General features: G+C 41.7%; 2 protein-coding genes across 2 annotated transcripts; both read right to left on the bottom strand.

Annotated features, from left to right (window-relative positions):
- Positions 1-1,670: 1,670 nt before the first annotated feature.
- Positions 1,671-8,390, bottom strand: LOC308150573 (histone-lysine N-methyltransferase KMT5C-like; the record flags this gene model as incomplete). The annotated part of the gene is made up of 9 exons (XM_080523391.1): positions 8,253-8,390; positions 7,783-7,915; positions 7,215-7,380; positions 6,224-6,333; positions 5,193-5,356; positions 4,662-4,681; positions 4,361-4,497; positions 2,017-2,151; positions 1,671-1,749 (listed from the first exon to the last, which is right to left on the bottom strand). The coding sequence occupies exons 2-9, from the start codon at positions 7,893-7,895 to the stop codon at positions 1,671-1,673; spliced, it is 924 nt and encodes a 307-aa protein (XP_080379517.1). The 5' UTR covers positions 7,896-7,915; positions 8,253-8,390.
- Positions 8,391-10,009: 1,619 nt separating this feature from the next.
- Positions 10,010-22,748, bottom strand: ppp1caa (protein phosphatase 1, catalytic subunit, alpha isozyme a). Its single transcript, XM_080550643.1, has 8 exons — positions 22,613-22,748; positions 22,259-22,368; positions 15,221-15,352; positions 14,731-14,961; positions 14,522-14,626; positions 13,896-14,119; positions 12,184-12,318; positions 10,010-11,991 (listed from the first exon to the last, which is right to left on the bottom strand). The coding sequence occupies exons 2-8, from the start codon at positions 22,311-22,313 to the stop codon at positions 11,875-11,877; spliced, it is 999 nt and encodes a 332-aa protein (XP_080406769.1). The 5' UTR covers positions 22,314-22,368; positions 22,613-22,748; the 3' UTR covers positions 10,010-11,874.
- Between the last annotated feature and the right edge of the window lie 1,934 nt (positions 22,749-24,682).

The following is a 24,682-nucleotide window of genomic DNA, read 5'->3' as shown; positions in this document are numbered from 1 at the left end:
CACACTTTCTGCCCTTTTGCCCTCCTCCTGTTTCTCCATTACACTGTTTGTCTGCCTCATTCCCCTCAGTGCATGCCGGCTTGCTACCACATTCAACAATTAGAGATTTAACACCACTACCATCTTTTTCTTTTCCATCTTTGACATTTACATTTGGCTTACCCTCCTTTTGAGAACAACCCTGTTCCCCCCGACAAGCATGTTGTATTTCAATGACCTTATGATCCCCATCCTTACCTAAATCTCTGTTCTTGGCGGAAATGTTGCTATTCTGCCCTCCTCCTGTTTCTCCATGACTCTGTTCTTCTGCCTTGTTTTGCTTTTTGCATGCTCGCTTTCTACCACTTCCAACAATTGGAGATTTTACAACTTCATCTTTTTCCTTTCCGTCTTTGCCATTTAAATTTTGCTCATCCTCCTTTTGAGCAGGTACCTGTTCCCCCCCACAGCTAGGTTGTATCTCAATGACCTTATGACCAAATGGTCTTTTCTCAGAACAGTGTAAATCATCTTTACCATCAGATGCCTGAATCTTCCCTGCATCAACTTTAACTGCCTTGAAATACATTTCCCTCACCCCTTTCTTACCTTCAGCTGTTGAAACTCCTCCCTGCTTCTTCTGAGATCTGGACATTCTGGTTTCTGCCACTGCTTCCTCTATCACTGGTCTACTCCTTGATTCTCTTTGCACTGTCATGCTGCTCTTTCCTGACCCAATCACCTTTCCCTCGACTCCTTGACAGGCCTTTTCTGCTTCTACACCTACTGGCACTAGCACCCTGATCAAGTTCACTGTGAGGTACTGCTTTAGTCCTGACATGAGAGAACCATCCCCACATATCTTGGAATTATCTGAGTAATTCTGGTTAACCTCAACACTTTCTCCAGTGTGTTTGTTTGCCACAAGTGTCTTATCCATCCCCTGAATTGACGATTCTGCAATTATTTGGGGTTTCTCTTTCACATCTACTGGATTCTGATCTGCACAGCTAGTCCTACTTCTTTTGGGCCTGTCTCCACCTACGTATGTTCTGTTTCTGATGTATGACACACCGTTGCCGCAACTAGTGTTATCTCCAATCGTTATACAATTGGTGTCATCACTCTCTCTCCCTACATTGCCTGCATGATGTTTAAGATGACTAGTGCTATTCTTACTGTTCTGAGATCTTGCTGCGTTATTGGTGTGCTTGATGGGGCTTTTGACCATGCTCCTCGTTCTTAAAGATGTTTGCGAAAGGACCGATCCTTTGTCCACCACTCTAATGGACTCCCCGTCTAGGCTCTGTTCACAAGCTGTCTGTCTGTCTTTCTCCTCAGAAAGCAAAGAGGAGTGTAGAGTGAAAGGCTTCAGGTTTAACTCTAAAATAGGTTCACTACTCAATGTATTTATGCCTTTCTGTTCTGTTTCATCACCTCCTTTGTTTGTCCTTGTATGGTGTTCATCTCTCTGCTTGTCACCTGTCTTGACGTCTTCAAGCTGTTGCAGCAAGGCCCTCGCTTTGCTAGTGGGGTCTTTGCAACTCATCAGGAAATCAACAGAGTGCCGTCGCACTCTGACCCTCAGGTCCCTCAGCACAACTTCTGATGGGGACGGGATTGTCAGGTGTTGTGTGGCAGAGGCAGCGTTCAGTTGACTCTTTCCAGATCTCCTCTTTCCTCTCCACCTGTTAGTCTTTGTCAATTTCCTGTTCATCATCAGGGCATTTCTCTTCATCTGCTGAGTAAAGGAATTCCTTGAAGGTATAGCTAAAACAAAAAAAGACAAAGGAATACAGATTAAGATAAAATGCCAAACAGACAAACACATGTTGTATGTGCCCTAATTACTTTCAGATACATTAGATCCTAGTTTGGGATCATGATTGTTCGAAGTAAAGGAAGGCCCTTTTAAAGACACTACAATTTGAAGCATAACAACAACATTTTCAATTCTGAAATAATATTACAGACAGATCACCTGAAATGATAAGAGTAGACACAAACATACCTGAATTTGTTAATGGAAACATAGGCCTTGGAGGGTGGTGTCCTTTCTCTCTGTTAAGACGAAGGTCTGTCTCTCTGAGGCGGTACTTCTGGCCCAACAAGTCTTTTGCTGCATCATCACAATGTTGCCTTTCTTTATGCCTGAAGGAACCCTCTCCTTTCCTAGAAAAATAAAATAAATATTCACAGATATTAATGTTTTGCCCATTCAAAAGTGGGCTGGTTGTTGACTCAAACTGACAAAGATGTGAATCAAGTAAAGATGAGAATAAGTTTTCTCTATTACGGTAATTGGTAGCTTATAAGAATGTAGCCTTTATCGCCGACGATATTCTGTTATATATGGATAAGGCTCCAGCATCCATTCCCAGAGTGTTGGACACTTTTGAAGAGTTTGGCACTCTGTCAGGCTACAAGATCAATTGGTCCAAGTCTTCATTAATGCCTCTCAGTACTTCTCTTGATCCATCTACCCTACCATCTCACATTCCAGTCGTTAAGTCTTTTAAATACCTCGGGGTAGATATCTTTCCCTCTCTGTATTCAGTTGTAACCAAAAACTTCCAAGGCATCTTAAGCAGAGTGGAGGCAGACATGAATAGATGGTCACTTCATCCACACTCCCTACAAGCACGTGTCTCCATTGTCAAAATGGATGTGCTTCCCAGGGTAAATTTTTATTCCAATATGTTGCCAATCTCACCTCCCAAGGGTTACTGGGACAAGATCCATAGTCTTATATCAAAATGTATTTGGAAAGGCAAGCGCCCTCGCTTAAAACTATCCACTCTACAGCGCAGCAGACAGGATGGAGGTCTAGCTGTCCCCAATTTTAAAATGTATTTTTGGGCGTATGTGCTGCGCCCTTTATCAACCTGGTTAGATTGTAATGCATCGGTTTCATGGCGAGCGATAGAGGAAAATTTGGCTTCCCCTCACCGCTTACAGGACTTAGTGTACTCAAGTCTATCTACTAAACAATCCAAATCTAAGCTGGGCCCTATAATGTCCTCTCTTTTATCAGTATGGCTGGCTGTCGAGAAGGCAACTCACTCTCAGTTAAAGTGGCACACCCATACTCCTATCTTCCACAATTTCGCTCTTCTAACCGGAAAAGTTCCCTTTTCATATCCCCAATGGAGTGATAAAGGTATACATGTTCTTTCTGACATTTCTAATGATGAGGGTCTTAGAATGTTTAATGATCTGCGTATGACCTACAATTTACCAGGGTTCTCATTTTTTCTTTACCTGCAACTTAGATCTTCCATGCGTGCATATGGTGTTCCCTGGGGACAATCTCTATATACCCATGAGCTTCACACGATGTTAGATGTGGGAGTACAGACAAGGGGTTTAGTCTCTAAATTATACACTAATTTACTAGAAGCTTCCTGTAAACCTCTTGCTGTTCACCAGGTATGGGAGAGGGACCTTGATTTTTCTGATGGGGATATTGATTGGATGACTGTTTGGGACAATCTGGATATCACATCTAAAAATCCTAATCATAAGCTTATTCACTTTAACTTCTTACACAGGTTATACCTCACTCCGAGAAGACGCCACCTCATGAAAATCATACCCTCCTCAATTTGTGATCTGTGTTCACTCGGTCATGTGGGCTCCTTTTTACACATGTACTGGGAATGTCCTGGGGTGGCGGCATTTTGGAAACTAATATCTTCCACTTTATCTAATCTATTGGGGATCCATATACCTTGTTGTCCGAGATTATTGATCTTGAATGATACTTCATCGTTAGATCTGTCAGCTTCCATGTTTCGTGTTTTATTTGCTGGTCTTACCGCAGCCAAAAAGATGTTAGCATTACGATGGAATCCTCCACATACTCTTACGCGTAAACAATGGCTGCTGTCTTTCCTGGACATACTATACATGGAACAATCTATAGCCAGAATACATGGAGCTAAAGAAAGGACAATTCAAACATGGACCTCTGCAATACATAGGATAAAAGAGTTGATGGAGTGACTGTGTTGTAGGCTGTGTTGTATGTGAAGTTAACCTGTAATTGTTGTATTATTATGATTGTATGATATACCAAATATAGTGTAATGAAGAATTATGGGGGGGGGGGGGGGGGGGGTGGAAGGGATGTTATCGCCATGGGTGGGGGGGGTTACTCATGTGTTTATAGTGTGGGAGGGGGGGGGGGGGTTAAGATAAGGGGGGAAAAAATCAGGGCAGACACTTATTTTGTTTGGTGTATTAATGTGAGTTTTTCATGTGTACTGTTTTGCAATAAATAATTGATTACAAAAAAAAAAAAAATGTAGCCTTTAGTCTACAGAAGAAAGAGTGTAGTGAAGTGACAACAAGCAGAACATCTCCACGCCGGGCTCCTCACCTTTCACAGGTGCAGCATTCACACATTTCATTGTCTTCACCAAAAAAGCTGTCCCCATAGTAACAGGTGATCTCCTCCCCAGGTGAGATGGATCGAACCACTTTAACACAGCCTCCATTCTTATCGCTGGGGACAAACTGGGGGAAAAGGGAGGGATGAAAAAGGCGGCATCGATGGCCCAGGGGATGTAACGCATCTCACAACATCAATAATAGTCCAAATGGATATAGGAGGTTATATAGTACACTTAAAACATCATTCAATAAAAAAGTGAGAGACAGATTAATTTAAAAATGATTACCTTACAGTTTGGTCTGCAGTCTTCATCCATAAAAACAGAGAGAAAATACAACACAATGTTAAAACGTCTTTAAAACACACAAAAAGTGAGATAAATGATAATATGATAACAATTACGTAATAATAAGTAGTAATAGGCTAATGGCCAGTAGCAATTCTTCAACAAAGTGAGGGGTTGTCACTCTAGTTTAATGATGTCACTTGCTAATCCTATGATTTACGTTTGCAATGAAAAACAAGATGATCACAACAAAAGAATGACAATAAAGACTTCTCAAATCTGTTAACACTCTTAAAGTCTCACTTGATATCATAAGATTATTCCCAATGAATGTTGCTAAAAATGCCGCCATCACATCTATTGAAGGGTGATCAAATAACAAAGTACTGCTTTCACCTCTCCCTCTCAGGTTACACTGTCAATGGATGAATCACAGAAGCAGATGGAGGGTGAGGGTGTGTGTGTGTGTGTGTGTGTGTGTACATGTGTGTAATACCGTCGTCAGTGGGGCGGGGGTTGATAAACTCTCACCATGGTTAATAAAAGCAGCAGGTCCAAGCCATAGTTGTGCACAGCGTTTGCGAGTGGAGTACATCACACTGAAGTCGTTCACCCCTGCCCTCAGAACAGCAGTGTCTGCTTGGTTCAGCTCTGATATACAGCCCAGTAGAACCTCAACTCGTTCGCCTACAGACCTGCATTCAGCAAGTCAATCAAAGTGAAGAATTTGAAATAACACTAAAGAATACGACGGGTAAAAAAGGAGACATACATTTATTCCCAATTATTACTTCTGATGGTTACGAACAAGATGAAACAAACTCAACACAAGTGGTCACATGACCAACTAACACAAGTTAACATTATGATTTATCTGACTCCAAAAGATATGTCATGGTTAATAATGATTGACAATCCTTTGCTCATCCCAGTGTGACAGACAATCGATCATATCGGATCCTAGATTCATTAAGAATACCCAAAATGCTAGATAAATCGGCTTGAGTGGACTTTACACCCAGGCCAATAGTTGAAGCTGATGACTCATGTCTTTAGCGATGCATGTGAACATTAGACATTGGGAGAACCTGGACATTGGGAGAACCTGATCACGATTGTCATGCTGTATTAACAGAACCGTTATCTAGCGCACCTCACATTAATGCAGATAGGAAGAATGAAAATAGAGTAAAATAATCAATTGAACAATTTCAAAGCAACATATGACTAAGTTTTAACCATACGTGTGCCAAGATTAACGTGTGTCAACACGGGAGACCGGTGGCCATGGGCCTAAACCAGGTAACTCAAAGGAGATCTCACTGTCTTTCTCTTTAAGTATCATTCCCAACAAAGTACAAGGTTTGAGACACATGACAATTACATTCGCAAAGGAATTGACAAATGGCGACGGTGCCATTACTTGTAAGGATGTCTGCCATGTCTGGAATGCTCATTCAAATGTAAATAGGTTTTAAAATTAAATCTGTCCAAAAAAGCACAGCCACTTACAGATATATACACAAAATAATACAACAACAAACATAAAGCTTCATCATTACCAGTGCTTGGTCGATGTTATCTTTCCTCCATTCGTCTCTGAAGAGTATCGATCACATGACTCAATCTGAACACCGCTATCCAACAGGAAGGCACTGAGATAGCGATACACCTAGGGATAGAGGAGGCTGGTAAGAGCAGGCATATAGCAGTGCAAGTTTGTACACATAATGACCCTCACTCAAAGAAGAAAAGGAGGACCTAATAAATTAAACAAATGTGACGCCGGCTGGCGAAAGGGGGTATGTCTCGCAATTGGCATTTCGCGCAAATGAGCAAAACAGTTTTGAATGTCCGTTTCCGTTTTTTTGTTTTTGCATATTACAAAAGTTGAAGTGTTGAAGTGCCCACTCGATATAAAAAACTGAAGTTTTAGGATCACTAAATAATTATAATTTGGGAATTGGATTCACTCCATCATCTGCCATAGGCACTTGGTAAGTGATACATGGCTTGAAAAAAAACTTTCGTTTTAGGACGTGTTCAAAAGCAAGGACTATGTGATTATCTAATTATGTGTAGTTATGTCTTTTTAGCATGTTGATGTTTTATTAGCATGTTGTGATGTGCTTAACATGCAGTTAGATGTTCATAGCAAAGTTGTTTTCAGTACTAGCCTGCTAGCAGCTGTATTGCGTGTTTTGATTCAGAGCTCGTTGCTACGCTATTTGGTTTGAGGTGGAGCAACATTCAAATAAGCATATCCTCTTCAATTGTTTCTCATTTCAATGTACGTTTGATTTCAATGTATGACACATAATTTGAAAACTTACAATCTGCACTTTCATAATCTGGAAAAAACTGAATAATGACAATGGACCAATTATTCCCTAAAACACCAGCTGCTGTCACAAATGCTTAGATGAAAAGACATAACTGTGACAAACAAACAAGAGTAAGTGAGAGACAATGATGCCCATCTCAGGCTACTTCTTTGCTGAGATAACAGTACTTCCCAATCATTCACAAACAAGGACAGAAGAACACACTCACATGCTGTCTCAGTAGTTCCAGGCGGTGGGTGCCCAGCCCAGTGAAGTAGTCACAGGCCCAGTCTCCCACTGTGAGGGCCTCGAAGGTGGCCTGGAAGTCATGTGTGCGTTGGAAGCGAAGCAGAGTCTCTCTGAGGTATCCCCAACGACGGGTCTCTGGGACGGGGCTGCAAGGACAGCAAAGATGCAATCAAAAAAACGATATGTTTGGCAGGAGTGAAATATGTCAGGCAGGAGTGAAATTGGCAGGGTATATTTATTCACCAAACATTAAATATACATAAAGCTAGGACTAGATGATCTCATCTACATCAAAACCTCACATCTAAAAAAAGTGGAATCTCCCAGCTACTCATAATCTCAGACCTCAGTTATACTGAATACTTATTAACTGTGTTAATCAGAATAAACACACCCTCAGGGATTTAAAATTAATCAAAATGACCAGATTACAAATAGAATTATAACTGATGGAAATGTAAACAATACATGATTGCAATGGCATGCTACTACTTAGCGAGAAGGAAGACAAATCCGACTTTTGAAACGTTGCAATGATTTAAGAATACCTTATATTCATTTTATGGGTGCTGAATCCCAGCAAGGGGTCCAGCACCAGACTGGTGGCCAGGTCATCCGTCTCACACAGCTCCTTCACACTCATTCTAGTACATCCGTCCATCGCCTCCCACCATCTGCATGCTGAGTGGCCAGTCCGGGGTCAAAGGTCAGGGAGACAATGAACGTTGGAACAACAAAAACAACTGAATGTTAGTAATTCTCGTGTCCTTAAACAAGCTGCACAAATAGTTAACCAGCTAGCTATATATAAATTGCCATTCAAATCAGCTCCTCGGTGTATTATCACTAACAGTACAGTCCATCATAACGCCTAGCTAACAAAACGAGCTAGCTAGAGCTATTTGAGCTGGCCTAGCTTCCTTCGTATTTCGATGTAAATTGCACTGGAGCAATCGAACAGGTCGCTAATAACCATTTGGGGTTTTACCTAGTTAATGGTATATTGATGGATATCTACCTGGGAGTCTTCTTTGATATGGAATTCTCGTACGATTTTGTCGTATTCAAGTGATGGCTAGCCGCTTCTGCTAGCCAGCTGTCTTGAATGCTTACGCTATAGCTAACCTGGTCAAAACGCAGTCCGGTCTTCGATTTCTTGATCTTTTTTCCAGCACGTGTAGAGTTGTTACACAATTAGCAACACGATACAATAATTAACCCAAGGGAAATGTGTTTGTTTTCTATCTGGTAGATGGTAGATGGTACGAGCTATCTAGCTAGCTACATACCTAGAGTAGAAGTTGAACGAACAACACTGCTGCAGCGTAACCGAACTACTTGGTAACGCCCACGTTGTTCCATTGGCTAGAGTCAAGGTCACTTTTACGCTAGAAACACCGCCTATTGGTCAGAAGGACAGACAAGGCGCATTATGTTGAACTCATATAGGCTTAAAAACACATGACCATTGTTTCCCTGTCCTGCACAATCACAAACATCTCAAACATTTCAGAAAATAATAGTTTAGTTGAATGCCAAAAATGTGCTAATGTATTAGGTGCTCTGGATAATCTACCATCTGTAAATCTGACATGACATCAAGCCAAGGCTGATTATAAGCTAAACGATTATACCCAAGTTAATGCAATTCTGATTTGCAATAAATGTTAAATGTGGGCTCTGCGGCAACAACAATGAATGTATGTGAAGTGACTACACAGTTAATAGGCTTTTCATAATGTGTAGTGTTTTTTATTCGTTTAGTGGTTTTACTGTGTATTGTATTGCAAAACTCCATATAATTGCATCTGTACTTATGTAGTCATTTATTTATTAACAGTCCTCATGATGACTGGATTAGCTTGCAAGCAAAGTCCTTCGTATCATTGAACAGTAGACGTCGCCACTTCCCAGGTGTTACCAGTCATGGATGTAGGTGTCGCCTCGTCGGCATATCCATCACACCAGAGTCAGTAGGGTTTCACCGTATTGATCACACCCAGGGGCCACCAGCGAACATACGGGCTATGGGAACATCTCGCTGGGCCTCTTGTTTTGCCTTGTTTTTTTTTCTCACCTAGGATTTAGGGAGCTGAGCATTATGTCCATGCCAGACCCCACTCCCAGTCACACGCCTCTGCAGCAGTATAGTCCCATTCACAATGGGTACAAGGCCGAACCCCACTAATAATCTTGAACCTAGGTAATTCGGTGTGAATGGGATTTATGATTATGATATTGAAGGTTTTCAATAATGATGACAAACGAGACAATAATGTAAAAATTCACCATTTTTATTTTTCTACCCGGTAACAGAGACAAGATTTGTGATTGATTGGAAAACAAATTACATAAAAATAAAAAATAGCATTCTTTTTATTTCTTAATTTCTTTCATGTTTTTGTATTTATTCATTTATATTTCAGCGTAAATGCCTGTATTCTACCCAGCGACAGTGCATGAAGGAAAACGTCCCTGATTGGTATAAAGAAAAAAAATACATTTTACATTAATAAGCTCACAATATCTATATTGCCCTAGTTCTGTCAGTAGAAACAAAATGTTCAAAGAAATACGATTGATGATGATAGTTACAGTAGTGTTGGTGGTGTCATTAATAATAATAATAATAATAATAATAATAATACCTATCTGACCCACATTGCAAGCTGCAAGCTTATACCGCTATGAAAAGGGATGGGATGAAATTTGAACTTTTGCAGTTTTCATTCAGGGCAACATGACAAAGGCCTGCAATGAACCCCCCCGCCCCCCAAAGCCTTTTATTAGGTTAATGCGTTATCATTTTCAATTGCTCTACGATACGGTCTAAAGCATGTAAGTCAAGCTTGCATCCAAAATGCTTAAACATTTCAGATCGTCTATATTACAGCTTAGAATCATTATATTAAAGCCTTTTCTGCCATGAAACAAGTGGGAGTCGTTTTATATTGGTCTGAAATGCCATCATCTTCTATTACAACTTTGGAAAATCTCTCTATTAGAGCCCCTTTAAAAACTCATGCTTCGTACCATTCTTACTTCTCATACTGTAAATTCATTCAACACCTTTATCTATCAGCAAACAAGACTTCCTCTGGTCACTGTATGATAACATTTAATTAAAAACAACTCCATAATAACAAGATCCATTATGTTTACAAACTGCAAGCCAAAAATCTTAAAATGCACTCTCCAATTATCATACTTTCGCCTATTGTGTCAATGACTGTACATTGAGTACCCTCCGCACTGCAGGGGGCGCATTGAAAGAGCACTCTGGAATCCCATATTCTTCTGTCAGATGACGCAATGGCAAGTTGCTTGAATGAGATGCGCCACCTATTGGAGAGCATGAAGCCTATGAGCTACTTCAAGGGTAGAAAACCCAGCACATGAAACGACCTTGTGTCTGTCATGTTTTTAAGCATATAAAGAGAGAAGATTTTGGAAATTGTAAGTTGAGTAAGCAGGAGCAGAAGCAAAGTGGGGTGAGAGTTGAGGTATGACGTTCTTTGACTACTCAGAACCCAGAGAAATAAAGTAGCACAAAATTGATAAATGGATATGGGGTGGGGGGGGTGAACACGGACAGTCATAAGGATAAAAGGGGCAAGGAGAATTGTGGGGGAAGGTAGAAAAATATCAAATAAAAGACCCCTAAATACAGCAACGGAAGTGGGCATCATTTCTTAATTTTCATGACAGCCCACGCTGTACTAACAGAGCTTTTGTTTCTATCTAAGTGGGATGACAAAAGTGGAGGAACACACACAAACATCACATTCATGGCCAAGCAATGGTTAGGCGAACACACAGTGAACAGTATGATGGTATATTTTTAAATAAATGGTTCTCTTTATTTTATTATTGACTTGCAAATAGACTAAAAACACAAAAATTCAAACCATTTGTTATGGATGTACAAATAAAAATAAAAATAAAGGAAAAAAGAAAGAAAGAAAAGCACAATTATTTCACATCCATGACTGCGCTTCGAAATCATTGGTTTTCAAAAGGGAAGAAAAAATATTCATCTTCTGTGTCCACCTTGCTTGCTCCATGTAAATTCATTTCAAGGAGCGATCTGCACATATCCACCTGTGCGCTCAGTGTGTTGTGTCTGACCGTGCAATTGACACCCCCCTGCCCCCCCCAACACACACACACACACACACACACACACACACACATACTCTCAAACAGGATGTACAAAAGCTTGTGTTTAGCATTAAAACAGTGCAGGGCCTTAACATAAACAGTAAAGGCTCCTTTTCTACCCATTCCTCCCTCCCTATCCTGCTCCTCCCCCGAGCCCAGGTGTGCATTAACATCACTGAAAGGAAAGACCAGTTTCATCTACAAAGTGACAGGATAACAGAGCAGGGGGGAAAGGGAGAACATACAGAGTTCAACAAACCCCTCTGTTTCACACATACGCACATACATACATACATACACACACACACACACTCAAACAAACAGTTAAAAACAGTATCAGAGAAAAATAGGACTGAACCCTGGGTACTGTTTGCTTTGTTGCAGTTTGGTGATGAGGGAGAAAGAAGTAGGGAGGTAGAGAAAGAGTGTGGGGCCGACAGGTGTAGTTGGTTCTGGGGGGGGGGGGGGTCCTGTGGGTGTTATTTCTTGGCCTTTCCGCCCTTGGGTGTATTTCGTGGCGGGGTGACGGGGCGTCCAGATCCCATTCCACCACCTCCGCCGTAAGAGTAGAGCTTCTTATCGGCTGGCTTGAGAATCTAGGGGACAGAGTTGCTTTCTTTAGACAGCTACAAATAGATATATTCCTACAGACTGAACACTGCTAAACATAGCAACAGGTAAGACGGAGAGAAAAAAACTTGAAGACAGAAACAGGGACAAACAGCAAGAGTGAAAGAAGATACGATGCGGAAGCACGGTAAGCAGAGAGGTAGGGGTTCTCCACACACCTGAAACGAGCACATGAGGGTCTCATCCACACTCATCATGGCACCAGCGTTGTCAAACTCTCCACAGTAGTTTGGAGCAGAGAACAGAGTAACAAGTTGTCTCTTTGCAAAGAACTCATAACCGTCTTCTACCACCTGAGGACCGGACAGAGGTGTGAAAACAACGCATGAGTTGACACCAAACACACACAGCTGCAAGCATGTAATAGAAGTGTATATCTCCCTATTAGGGCTGCAACTAACGATTATTTTGATAATCGATTAATCTACCGATTGTTTTGTCGATTAATCGATTAATCGGATATTTTAAAACGGGGGGGGGAGATTACAAACAATTTTTTTATTTTTTTTTAAATATTTCTTTTGCAAATTGTATTTTATGTTTTCTAAATCAGCCAGGCCTATACATATACATGTGCAAAATGAATAAGTATTAATAAAAAATAATATAAATAAAAAAGGCTTAGCTACATCAAATAGGTTTAACAACAGGCCATGGACTATGGCGGTAGATTGTTTCAATAAAGTAGTTGAACTCTAGCTCAATACATGCATTGTTTTAGGTCATAACTTTGCTTAATGTAAAGGTCAGTAACCCAAAGTGCAATATAGGCTACAGACAAGACACTAATGTTTTTATATAACAGATATGCTCCAAAACAATGCAATGTGTCCTCTCACTCCATACAATAGGCTAGGCGACAGTCAGTGCCTCACTCTAACTCACGGGTAGCTTGGTAGGCTACCACTAGCTAGCCTTTAGCTTATCACCTCTGCTCTACCACTGACGTTAGCCAGCTAGCTAAATACACTTGTCATGCAATATTGAATTCATGAATGCGGGCAAACACTCACTGGCTATCGCATTACATTACAGTCATTTAGCTGACGCTTCGCCAGAACTCACACTAACGCATTTGCATGGAGAGCAGGAGACCATGGAAGGGCTGAGCCCAGCAGGACTTATATAATAAAACAATAGGAAGTTAGCTGTAACCCTCCTGTATAGAAACATAGTTAGTGTAACCCTCCTCTATAGAAACATAGTTAGTGTAACCCTCCTCTATAGAAACATAGTTAGTGCTCTGGTTCTCAGCACAGCTACGCAGACTACAGCTGGACAAGCAGCGTAGTGACAGTCAGCTAGCGGCAGCAGCGAGCTAACCCTGCTAGCTAACTCACTAGCATGTCCTGACAGCAGACAGCAGACAGCTTCACTCTCAAGGCTTCTGAGTAGCATGATTTAAATGTAGCCGCCGCGCCGGTGTAGGTACCGGATTTTCCCACTTTTCCGGTTCCGGTCATAGGTTCTGCCCTTTCCGGCCAGGTAGCGCTATGATTCGCTATGATTCGCGATGCCTACACCGGCCGCAAGACAGCGTGGCGTGCGTCAACAGGAAGTAGGTTTGTTATGGAAACAAAACCCGAAAAAAAAAAAAAAAAACGGCGACGAATCGATAATGGCATTCGTCGCCAACGAATTTCGTTATCGATTATTATCGATTTAATCGATTCGTTGTTGCAGCCCTACTCCCTATATAGACTAAATAGAATACTGTAGACATTGCTAATACTCATGTTGTGATAAATATATTTTCTCACCAGATTTCTATGATGTAAAAGCAATTAAATAATCCCTGTGCATTATATCTCAACCACCATGTCCAGGAGTGAACCCACCGCTCCTCCCCTCCACTGCTCCGAGTCATTACCTGATGTGCCCTGCATATAAGGTCCATGTCGTGTTTGTGCAAAAATTTGGCCACCACATCTGCTCCGAATGTGAAGGAGACACCACGGTCATTCTCGCCCCAGCCGAGGACGTCTTTGTCTGGGTCAGCCCACAGCAGGTCACACAGCAGGCCCTGGTCGGGCACGTCTGTAGGCCGCATCACTCTGCGCACCTGCTCCATGGACTGGAGGTCTGGAGAGAGGCCTGGATAGGACACATTTCAAATAACAAACATTAGCACCCCGTACATAAACATAAAATATCACTATCATGATCAATTTGAATTACCATTCAACCAAGCACAATAAGGTTATTGTCAATTTAATGAGAGCCTATTGCTATACTGCTCTGATAAATTTGCTTGTATACAATGTTTATTTTTTAAAGAACGGCTTATGACATCTGGCCACAGGGACAAGAGTTGAAAAGTAGCCATTTGGCTAACACTGACTCAAATACCAACTGGTTTATTAATGTGTACTGTCCTTGGTCAATAAATAAATAAAATAAAACAGGTAAATAAACCTTTACCACACAGATTATGCAACATTTTTAATCCCACAAAAGTAATACTCAAAAAGATCCTACAAGCATTCCATTACCCACCTCCATGGCAGCAGAAGATCTTCTCGTCTACAATGGCAGCCACAGGTAAACAGTTGAAGCAGTCTGTGAAGGTCTTCCACAGCTTGATGTTATATCGTCTCTTACCTAATGGGAAAAGGAATAGGACATTATTACAAGTGGGCAGTACGTTGGTGTGTTTTATCCAAATAGATGTGTAGATGCATGTCCAGGCCCGCTTCATCACTTACACTCGTCATAAAAGCCGTAGATACGGTTTATGGAGGCGCACTCGTGGTTGCCGCGCAGCAGAAAGAAATTCTCTGGATATTTGACCTTGTAGGCAAGCAGCAGGCAGATGGTCTCCAGGGACTGCTTCCCTCGGTCCACATAGTCACCTAGGAACAGGTAGTTGCTTTCCGGGGGAAAGCCTCCATATTCAAACAACCTCAAGAGGTCATAGTACTGACCATGGACATCACCTGCAGGGGGCACCAGAGAGGTGGTTACTAACTACCACACCCTGACAACTGGTGTTTAATAGGTGGTTGTTGACAACATGGTAGGCATAGTACAGGCAATTAGAGATAAGTCTAGTACAAGCCATGTTGCAAAACCTTGAAGCATTCATTATCAGCTGAATGTCTAAGCACTGCTGCCATACTCTACTGATAGTAATGATATAAAACTAACTTGTACAAGACATTTGCCTCCCGGTTGGAAATATGCAATAAGACTCACCGCAGATCTTGAGTGGTGCCTCAAGCTCAAGCAAGATTGGCTGGCTGAGGAATATTTCACGGGACTTGAGGCAAAGGCCACGGATCTCGTTCTCTGTCAGCTGAACATTCTTCCCTGGCCGAGAGCCCTTAACTGGAGGAGGAGAGAGACACCAGGGTGAGGAGTGACATCACACTGAGAAAATAACATGTCGGACCAGGACCACAGAAACAACACAAAAACAGCAGGCGTGCAGACACACATCACATCAGTCAATACAGTACCCCAGCTATGCATACAATCTTAACCACACCACAGAGCCTGGAGACCAATTGAAACCCGTTAATATAGACGAGGCAAGGATTGAGGACCTAGGCTACTCAATTAACTTAAAAGGTACAGTGCAAAGCCGAGTACAACCACTACCAAGGGATGATGGAGCAGCAGCAGTGTGATCAGGGCTGCAGCAGAGGGTGTAGGCCACCTGGCTGTGTCTGCATGCACCCAGTACCAGCAACACGTACCAACACATCACAGCCCGCCTGACTGCTGATGTAATCATTGTAGGAGGAGTGTAACAGAGAAGTATAGAGATTCACATTGAACCACCATTCTACTGCAGTACGACTACCGTCACGGTTCATCACTTTATTACCTTCTATTCTACTTTATTATTACATACCAGTGTTTCCTCTACATGCATTTCATCGTGGCGCACCGCCACGATGGAATTTCCTCCGCCACCATGCAGATTTCTCAACCCAAAAAAAAAATAAAAAATAGGCCGCTTTTCAGACCTTCACAGCGCTAGACACACCCACAAGCGCTGAAACTGGACCAGTCCGTGTGTGTCGCGAGTATTGAACTTGAGGCTGCGTTCGTAAATTCGCTCTGAGAGCCCCGGAGCGCACACTGGGTTCAACGTCATAAAGGGACCAAGTCATTTGATTGGACAAGAGGCATTCCGTGAGTGCTGATCAGATTTCCAGAGCGTATTTACGAACGCGCCCTGGCTGTCACCCGAACACCGCGAGCTAGCGTAGTGTAGTGTAGTATAGGATGCGTAGTGTAGTGTAGTGTAGGATGGAGAGAGAGAGGAGAAGCCAAAACAGACAAACAGGAGTGTTTGTCCGTGAATAACACCGGCTATGCCCGGGGTAGAAACACAAGACTATAGCTGGATAAGGTCTACTCATTTTAAGCCGTCGACCAGCCCTCTACGACCACGGGAAGTCATGTTAAAAGTGAAGATACTTCTGTTAAACTAAGCTAAGCTAAACATCGCTAATCGCTAACTCCCTCCTGGGCTTAAAGTGACAAGTAATAACGTTGTGAAAAAAAACGTCAGATCAGTGTTTTTGTTTTTATTGACAACGGAATTACATGCTGGAAAAACATGCAGACACAGATAATAAGAGACACACGGGAGAAGTACAAACCTCGAGTTTTGAGCGCGCGTGCGCGTTTCATGCGCGTGCACGCGAAAAGTCAGCACTACCCGCCACCATTGTAAAAATTCCTGGAGGAAACACTGCATACCATACTTTTTTACTTTATTATTGTTGATTTTGTATCCTGCTGCAATGCCAATGTCGAAGAACCTACGGTTAAGAATTTTACTCTTGTGTACCTGTACATTGGATGTAATAAAAGCTATTCTGATTGCATTCAGATCACACACCAGAGAGAAACATCTGAAACAAGGGGAACACAGGCAAGGCCACCCTTCACAACAAAACTGAAACAAATTCAAGGCCTTCAAAGACAATCACATTTTTGTTGGCAGATTGCACAGTTCTTTAATTACCAGGGACATTTTTGAAGCATTCTGTAGTTTGGTTTCATCTGACCATTACAATGCTAAACACAGTGTACTAGGTGCGGTTGTGAGGGACCGAGACAGTGCTGGCGTGTCTCCTTCAGAGAAGCAACTAAAAGTATTCTGAAAATTGTGCTTGTTTGGTGAGTGACTGGTTTTTATGACTTGCACACCCCAGTCACAAAACAGGAAATGTAGGTTCATTCATGCACGCAAAACTCTAAATGAACAATGCATTCAGCGATACAATACTGGTAGGGCATGAAATTAACTTTTTGGTATACTAGCCAAGGTGTCTGGTGGGTGAGAATTCACTAGCCACAGATTCTTTTTTCCCTTTTATATTATATATTTAAACTAAAAATCAATGGAACACATTTTTTTTTCCACACAACCCCCCCCCCCCCATCAGAAACACATCAGCCTGACTCCCACCACATTGAAAATGAGTCCTTGCACAGAACACAGAACTTCCAGTAGTAGCCTTGTAGTAAGTCTCACACCCATCCACATCAAAAGAGCGCTATATATTTCCCCATGCATGCTTTCCATCTCACGCTCTCATGTGTATCTAAGTTGGCATCTTGTGCTGTTGCGTGTGTGGAGAACTTAATCAGCGGCAGAAGAGTTGTTACAAATTCTGAATCAACAGTGACCATAACGGCGGTTTGCCTCAGTGCGAGTGATTTTGAAGCAGAAATTTTAACATACTATTAACCATTGTATTAGAACCATTGTTGGCTACCTGCCAAAGTGGCTGGCAAGATTGACAAATATAGCCACCAGTGCCAAATGTAGCCACATTATATGCTAAATTAAGGACAGGCTTTTGTGACAGGCGAGGTTGGCTGCAGGTCAAACATAGGTTAACATGATGAGCTGGCACCTACTTACACTTCGACACTCGGGAGTGTAACATCTAATACTGCTTTAAGGGCTGCTTTAATAAAATCCATACAAACAAATGACCCAATGAATATTCTTCAAAAACACAAATTTCATGGTGAGCTCCAAGCATGGAAATAACAGCCCATGCAAGTGCATTACAGTGACTCATGTATTGGGGCCTTATGCAAGACTGCACTTGATGGAATTTGGAATCAGGTTTGTTTGTGTCATGACAGAATCAGTTCCACCCCCTTTCCCCACACCTTCTGCTGGCTGCTCCAGGTACAGATGAACAGACACCAATGCCAGCTCTCTTGCTATCACAGGAAAACGTAACAAACCGATTTTCTATGGGAAACCCTTGCATGGACAATCTTAAAATCATGTTGTTTTGCACTGCGTCAAGCACACACTTGGTAATTGCCGGAGCTAAGAGGGCATCTGCACACTTGAGACCCCCCTCCAGTGACATTTGCACTGCCGAGCTGGGTGCAGACCTAGCATTCTCTACTAAACCAGAGCTGGACTGAGTGAACGGTTGTCAAACTCTGACAGTTGCTGACCGTGGGAAATGCCAGACAAATGTGAACATTGCAAAATTGGAATGGAATTTAATTAATGATTGGAAAGACTTCTAAATGTACTTCGTTGTTTGAAAAGCTTTCTACCATAATGCTAAACATTTATAATAACAAAAAGCTAAAGAGTGGTGCACTTTCATTTATGAAAATAAACAAAGATGACTTCTAGAAAGGAACATCCTTTATGGGGAGAGTGAAGCTTGAGTGGCAACCGAGGACATGGCCGTAAAGAGTGAAAAGTGGGTATTAATAGGGTAGCTCTGCTTGTCACTTTAAAACCTGGATTAGGGCCGGCTAAAACCTGACAGAGCTTACTCTAAAGTTAGCCACATGGCCAATGGGCAATAGCGAGCTTAGAGTAGGGGCGTGGGGGATGGGGAGGGGTAAAAACAAAGGTCTTTACTCTTGGTTGGGCACAGGTAGAAAATAAAAAGTTGGGCAAGCACAATAGAAAACGATTGGGATTAAGGGGCTGTCGGAATGAACAATTACTTCACTTTCCAGATGTCCCTGTCCGTGCTGGCCAATGATGTGGACATCCTTGGAGATGCTAAGAGAAGGATCGCACTTTGGACTAAATGTTTTGGGGTTTATGCAGAGCATGTCTCAATGCAGCTGGTTAATCCCATTGACCCGCATGACACCATCCAACACATTTAATTAGTTTGGTCTGCAAAACGACTGTGTTCAAGTACTCCTCCGAAGCTCAGGACTTCCCACAAAGATGTTGCATAGGGCTCCCGATTGGCTAATTATGAGATGGCTCAGCGTAGGGAACTCGGATTTCTCAGAGGTACACGAGTTGCCGAGTCAGAAATATTGGCGATTCCAGGTTCCGAGGAACACTTGAATGCAGCATTAATCATGTGTTTTCAAAGCAGGTGTTCAAACCTGATGTTGGACATTATCTGATAAATTAATGATATAGCCAGCCAAATTACACAAGGCCCTGTCACTGTAAGCCTTTTAAACCATTTGTCATTCACACGTTTTTTTGTGCAAATAAATAAACTACACCCCATCAATACTTCAGATTTGGATAGATTGAAGTGCAATACTAAGTTTACTATTGGTATGGACTGGAACATTCTTCCCATAGGATGTAAAAGTGGCGCTGCAGCATGCTGTGAACTTTTTGGCAAATAAAACAGTAGCCTATATTAAGTAATGATAGAGTAACTATCTTTGATCACCGTTTACTGTTATTAATACAATTTTCTTTATTTATATTAATCTTAATATAAAATAATAATCTTTTTTATCAGGGATACAACCATAAATACAGAAGTATAAAATTACAAGCATTTTTTGTTATTACAAGAATATCCCCAGGGGCTTCAAAGAGGGCCCCGAAAACAAGAGCAGCAGAACATTGTCTCTGTATAGAAACTAACCACTAGTGATTGTAGTGTATATGAGAACGACGTTATGTTCCTCAGTGAACTCAGCGCTTTAGGAGTATTTTAACATGAATAAACGCACGTCAGGTTTTGATCATGCAATCCAGCGCCAGGTTGTTTAAAAATCCTGGGGAGAAGCCTGACATTCTAATCTAACATAAACCGTGTAGGCTACATGCTACAAGCGTAAGTGCTAAGTATGATTATTCTAACCACTGAAGCAAAATGAGTTGCCACCAGCTACATTTAAAGAGAGAGAAAAAAAGGTCAACTACTAGATTACATAAGAGGATAATACTGCCATTATCAGGCTTGTTTGTTTTCTCCTGTGCTTGGCAGACAACCCCATCATGGCCCAAGTAGAACAGTCTGTATACAAAACAGAGGCCTCCAGCCATCAAGAGCCACAGTCAAAGTCAAACTACCATGGGGCAGGCACACACACACACATATATATACATAATACAAAAAATCAGCAACAGGAACTAATGCATAAAGATCACCATTCATTCGAAAAATATTTTTACATTTTTGGCAGTTAGCAGACACCTTTATCCAAAGCGACTCACAAATACAATCAAATACATTTGTCTAAGTAAGTGAATCATCTGTCCATCAGTCATCATAAGAAATAGTAATCTAACCAGAAGCCATTGGCAGTTACAATGCTATAAGGAAGAATGTTTTATTTATTGTTTCAAATTACTGCTCCAGGAGTCAATAAACTAAATTAACCTTTATACTCATCTACGGCTACGGTATGTGTCCCATGGGTAATTAAGACTCAAACGATGCCACGAAACTCTGACACCAACCCCCAGAGATCTATTGGATGTACTGTAACTCTACAACATACAGCAAATGCATTTTGTAGCTTAATCCTGCAGTGGAATAAACCAACATACATTTCCACTCTAATATTTAATCACAGCACAATTGGATTCATCCATTCATTGTTCATCAGACTCGGAAAAGAGAACCTCCAGAACATCACCCAAAGACCAGGATTTTGAACCCATGTCTTTTTTTTTTTTTTTTGGGTTTAACCTCACTAGCTCATCTACCAGTTCAGCTGTGGCCCCTACTGCTGTTCTCCGCAGCAGAGCAAACCGTTCCAAACCCAACAGCAGCTCATAACCTGGCTCCTTATGGCTCGGTCATAACCTGGCTCCTTATGGCTCGGTCATAACCTGGCTCCTTATGGCTCGGTCATTGTGTTCATTACAGTGGAACTCTCTGTAGAGCAGCTCAAGGGATTTATGGTTCTGTGTGACGCAACCTACAAACGTTGATCATACGGATCAGAAGCTTGATTAACTGTTCTGTTCCCTTCCGCCCGCTTATACATACACTGTCGCCTAAGGCCCCTATCAGTTACTACTGGAAAAACACCATAAATCTAAGGAGTAGCTGGGCTGAAGGTGAAATAGTGTGGACAATCTTTATACCCTGCCTCTCCCATGCAAACATCAATAATCTTCACAATACTCCCAACAGAGTAGAGCAGCCCCTTACACAGTGTTAGCAGAATGTATTCAATCCACCTTCATATCCTAAGCACCACTATAGAAGTGACACTGGTCGCGAAAACTCATATCTCAAGAGAAATGTAAACAAAACCTTTGCATTCCCATATTTCCACTATCCACGCCTCATTACATTCGACTGGTAGGCCTAAGTAAAGGAGCCAAAACAAGCGGGCTTGTAAGATGTTTAGAAATGTAGTTGGTATTCGCACTACAATAAATGAATTTTTGCTAATCCACATCCAAATTGGCAATTTGTCGTTGCCATAGTGGGCCTTCTTCAAGCGGAAAGTGTAAAAACGAGGGCATTGATGTTTCTGCCCTGCGAATTTGGGGCATCTGTGCGTCATCGTAGTGAAGACAGGCAAGGAAAAAGCACTTCGATGAGGACCACCACTACCGGTGCCTTTCATGCATGTTAGCTACTGGTCATTACTGAGATGCACTACTAGCACACCATCTATATATTCATTCTATACTAGCCAACTCCTCGGCATAGCTTATACAATAACAGTGGAAATACAAAGACAATTATCGTAGGTAGAACAGCTAACTAGCTACCGCTTCTAACCCAATAATAGTCTACTGAGACACACAATCATTTTTATTTGAGCACTTGTGACGGGATAGTTGATCCAATCGCAGTATGATCAGCAGAGATTTAACTAGTTAGCTGGTTAGCTAACTAGTTAGCCACTACTGGCACTAGCTCCACAAAATGGAATTAGTTAACGTAGATGGCGAAATATCATTTTCGAAATCGACCTTTGCTAAATTACTCAAATAGACTGGAAGTTGATGGGGCGTAACTTCGTTTTGATTGTGAATGTAGTTCAAATGCTCACCTTCCAGAAGACGCTGTATTATGGAGTCGATGTTTAATTTGTCCGGCTCCGCCATTTTCCTTTTTTCTGTTGTCGAGCTTGGTTCGGGCAGCCGAGACCTTTGCGTGCACCTGGATGGAAGAAGAACACAGGCACCGTTCAAGTATTACACAAATCGCAAAGTAGTTAATATTTTCCGTCAAATATGATTGAAAAGGAAAACGAATCAGCAGACTAGCTAGTTAACTTATCGCTACCGTTTTGTAGGTTGCTTTTAGCAGCTAGCTAGCTGAGATAGCATAATGATGGCTAACACGAAGCTACTCGCTCAAATGATGCATAGCAACAAACATAACATAGCAACATCAAATAAACCTTAGATTTGACAACTGTCTTCCCGTGTAGAAGACAGCACTCTTTCTGCTTTCTATGTAGGTCCTTTTCTTTTCGTATTCGGTGTCCCCCTATCTCTTCCTCTACGGAACTTTAAAAGGGCCGTGTTGTTCAGAAGCTAGGCGAGAGAGGGGTTGATACGAAGCGAGTTCTTTAGATTTCCGCAAAGCCTATTGGGCCACTGGTTGATTTTGAACCTCAGTTGTCGTTTCCCATAGGATACACCCTACATCCGTCTCACACTTGCACCCCGCCTAAATCTGTTCACGAATGACATCAACGGGGTTGAAAAAGCCATGGGGCATCAGCAAAGAGTGCCACCACGTGGTAGAAAATCGACATTGCATGCTCACTGCCCAACACCCCCAATTCTCCAATGAAAGTCATGATACTGGGTTGTCAAATTAAAAGGGCTGACAACGTGACGACTACTATTAAAAATGTTTGCAGACTAGCTAGTTAACTTATCGCTACCGTTTTGTAGCTTGCTTTTAGCAGCTAGCTAGCTAAGATAGCATAATGATGGCTAACACGAAGCTACTCGCTCGATAGATAGCAAGCAAACTTTCAATGTAAACATCAAATAAACCTTAGATTTGACAACTGTCTTCCCGTGTAATCAATATTAAGATGAATGTATAAGATGATTAAGTCAGCCCCAGATTAATATTTGTTTATATGTATAGTTAGATGGATCCTTACCTTGAAAATAGCATGGTCAGGAGAAAGTTTACAGTTTAGAGATATATATTCTATTGCATCTGAACTTCAAATGGACTGTTGCCTAGTAACCTGAACAACAACATCATGTAGTCTAATTAACTGTCATTAATAGAACATCTGTGCGGCGGAGTGATACATATAGTTAAAAGTCCCAGTGCTGTTATAGTATACTGTATATCAGCACTCATGGAATGCCTCTTGTCCAATCAAATTACTTGGTCGGAACTAACTGTTGTATACATTTTTATAACTTTAAGTTGCAGTGTTATCATAGCAGTTGAAAATGCTGACGATATGTGTGTGTGTGTGTGTGTGGGGGGGACATCATCTCTTTCCCAACTTTAATTTCCTTCCCATAATCGTCATAAATCTTTACCGCTCTGATCTAAATGGCAATAGAGAAACAACATTAGGAAGGGGAGGCTCTATCTGCTACTATAGCAGGCATCTTCATCGTAAACACGACATGCCGGACGGCGCCCAAGAGTTGACCATTTCATACCAACGTCGGTTCATCAAATCCAACGCCACCAAACAGATCAATAAACCTATCAGAGTAATGCTTTCACACGAAAGAAACCGCCCAGCAGTTCCTCCAGGACTTCACTCGTACCAGTGAATGAACGCTATAACCATCTAAAAACGAATCAGATTCTAGGTTGGGGGCCCATGTTGAGTGAAGAGCAATTGCGCGTCATCTCCCTGTCATCAGAATGTCCACGCCCCTTTTTGGGTGATAGAAGCGGAGAAGTTTGACTGGTGGTCAATGGGAATTTCTGGTCTTCGCTACTTTAATCCGATAAAATAAGAAAACCGTAGTGCTTTTTAGATATTAGGAGCCCAAATCCGATGGCCAGTTAGGCAAACTATTATATAGTGTCGTTGCCGATCAATGATCGACGTCGTTATATAGAGAAGCAGCACTCGAGTTGAGGGGGGATGGCATCGAGGTGAAGACGTTAGGACCACGGCAAATCAACTGAAGAACTACAAATCCCAGATGACAGGGAGATGACGTTTGACTGATCTGATGAATCAACCCCTATTTCATTTAATTCAAATTAAAAGGGCTGACAACGTGACGACTACTATTAAAAATGTTTGCAGACTAGCTAGTTAACTTATCGCTACCGTTTTGTAGCTTGCTTTTAGCAGCTAGCTAGCTAAGATAGCATAATGATGGCTAACACGAAGCTACTCGCTCAAATGATAGATAGCAAGCAAACTTTAAATGTAAACATCAAATAAACCTTAGATTTGACAACTGTCTTCCCGTGTAATCAATATTAAGATGAATGTATAAGATGATTAAGTCAGCCCCAGATTAAT

This window comes from Nansenia antarctica, assembly GCF_963989245.1.
Source record: "Nansenia antarctica genome assembly, chromosome: 2".
Classification (NCBI taxonomy): Eukaryota; Metazoa; Chordata; class Actinopteri; order Argentiniformes; family Microstomatidae; genus Nansenia; species Nansenia antarctica.
Note: the sequence above shows the minus strand (reverse complement) of the source record. Positions and strands in the feature narration are given on the sequence as shown.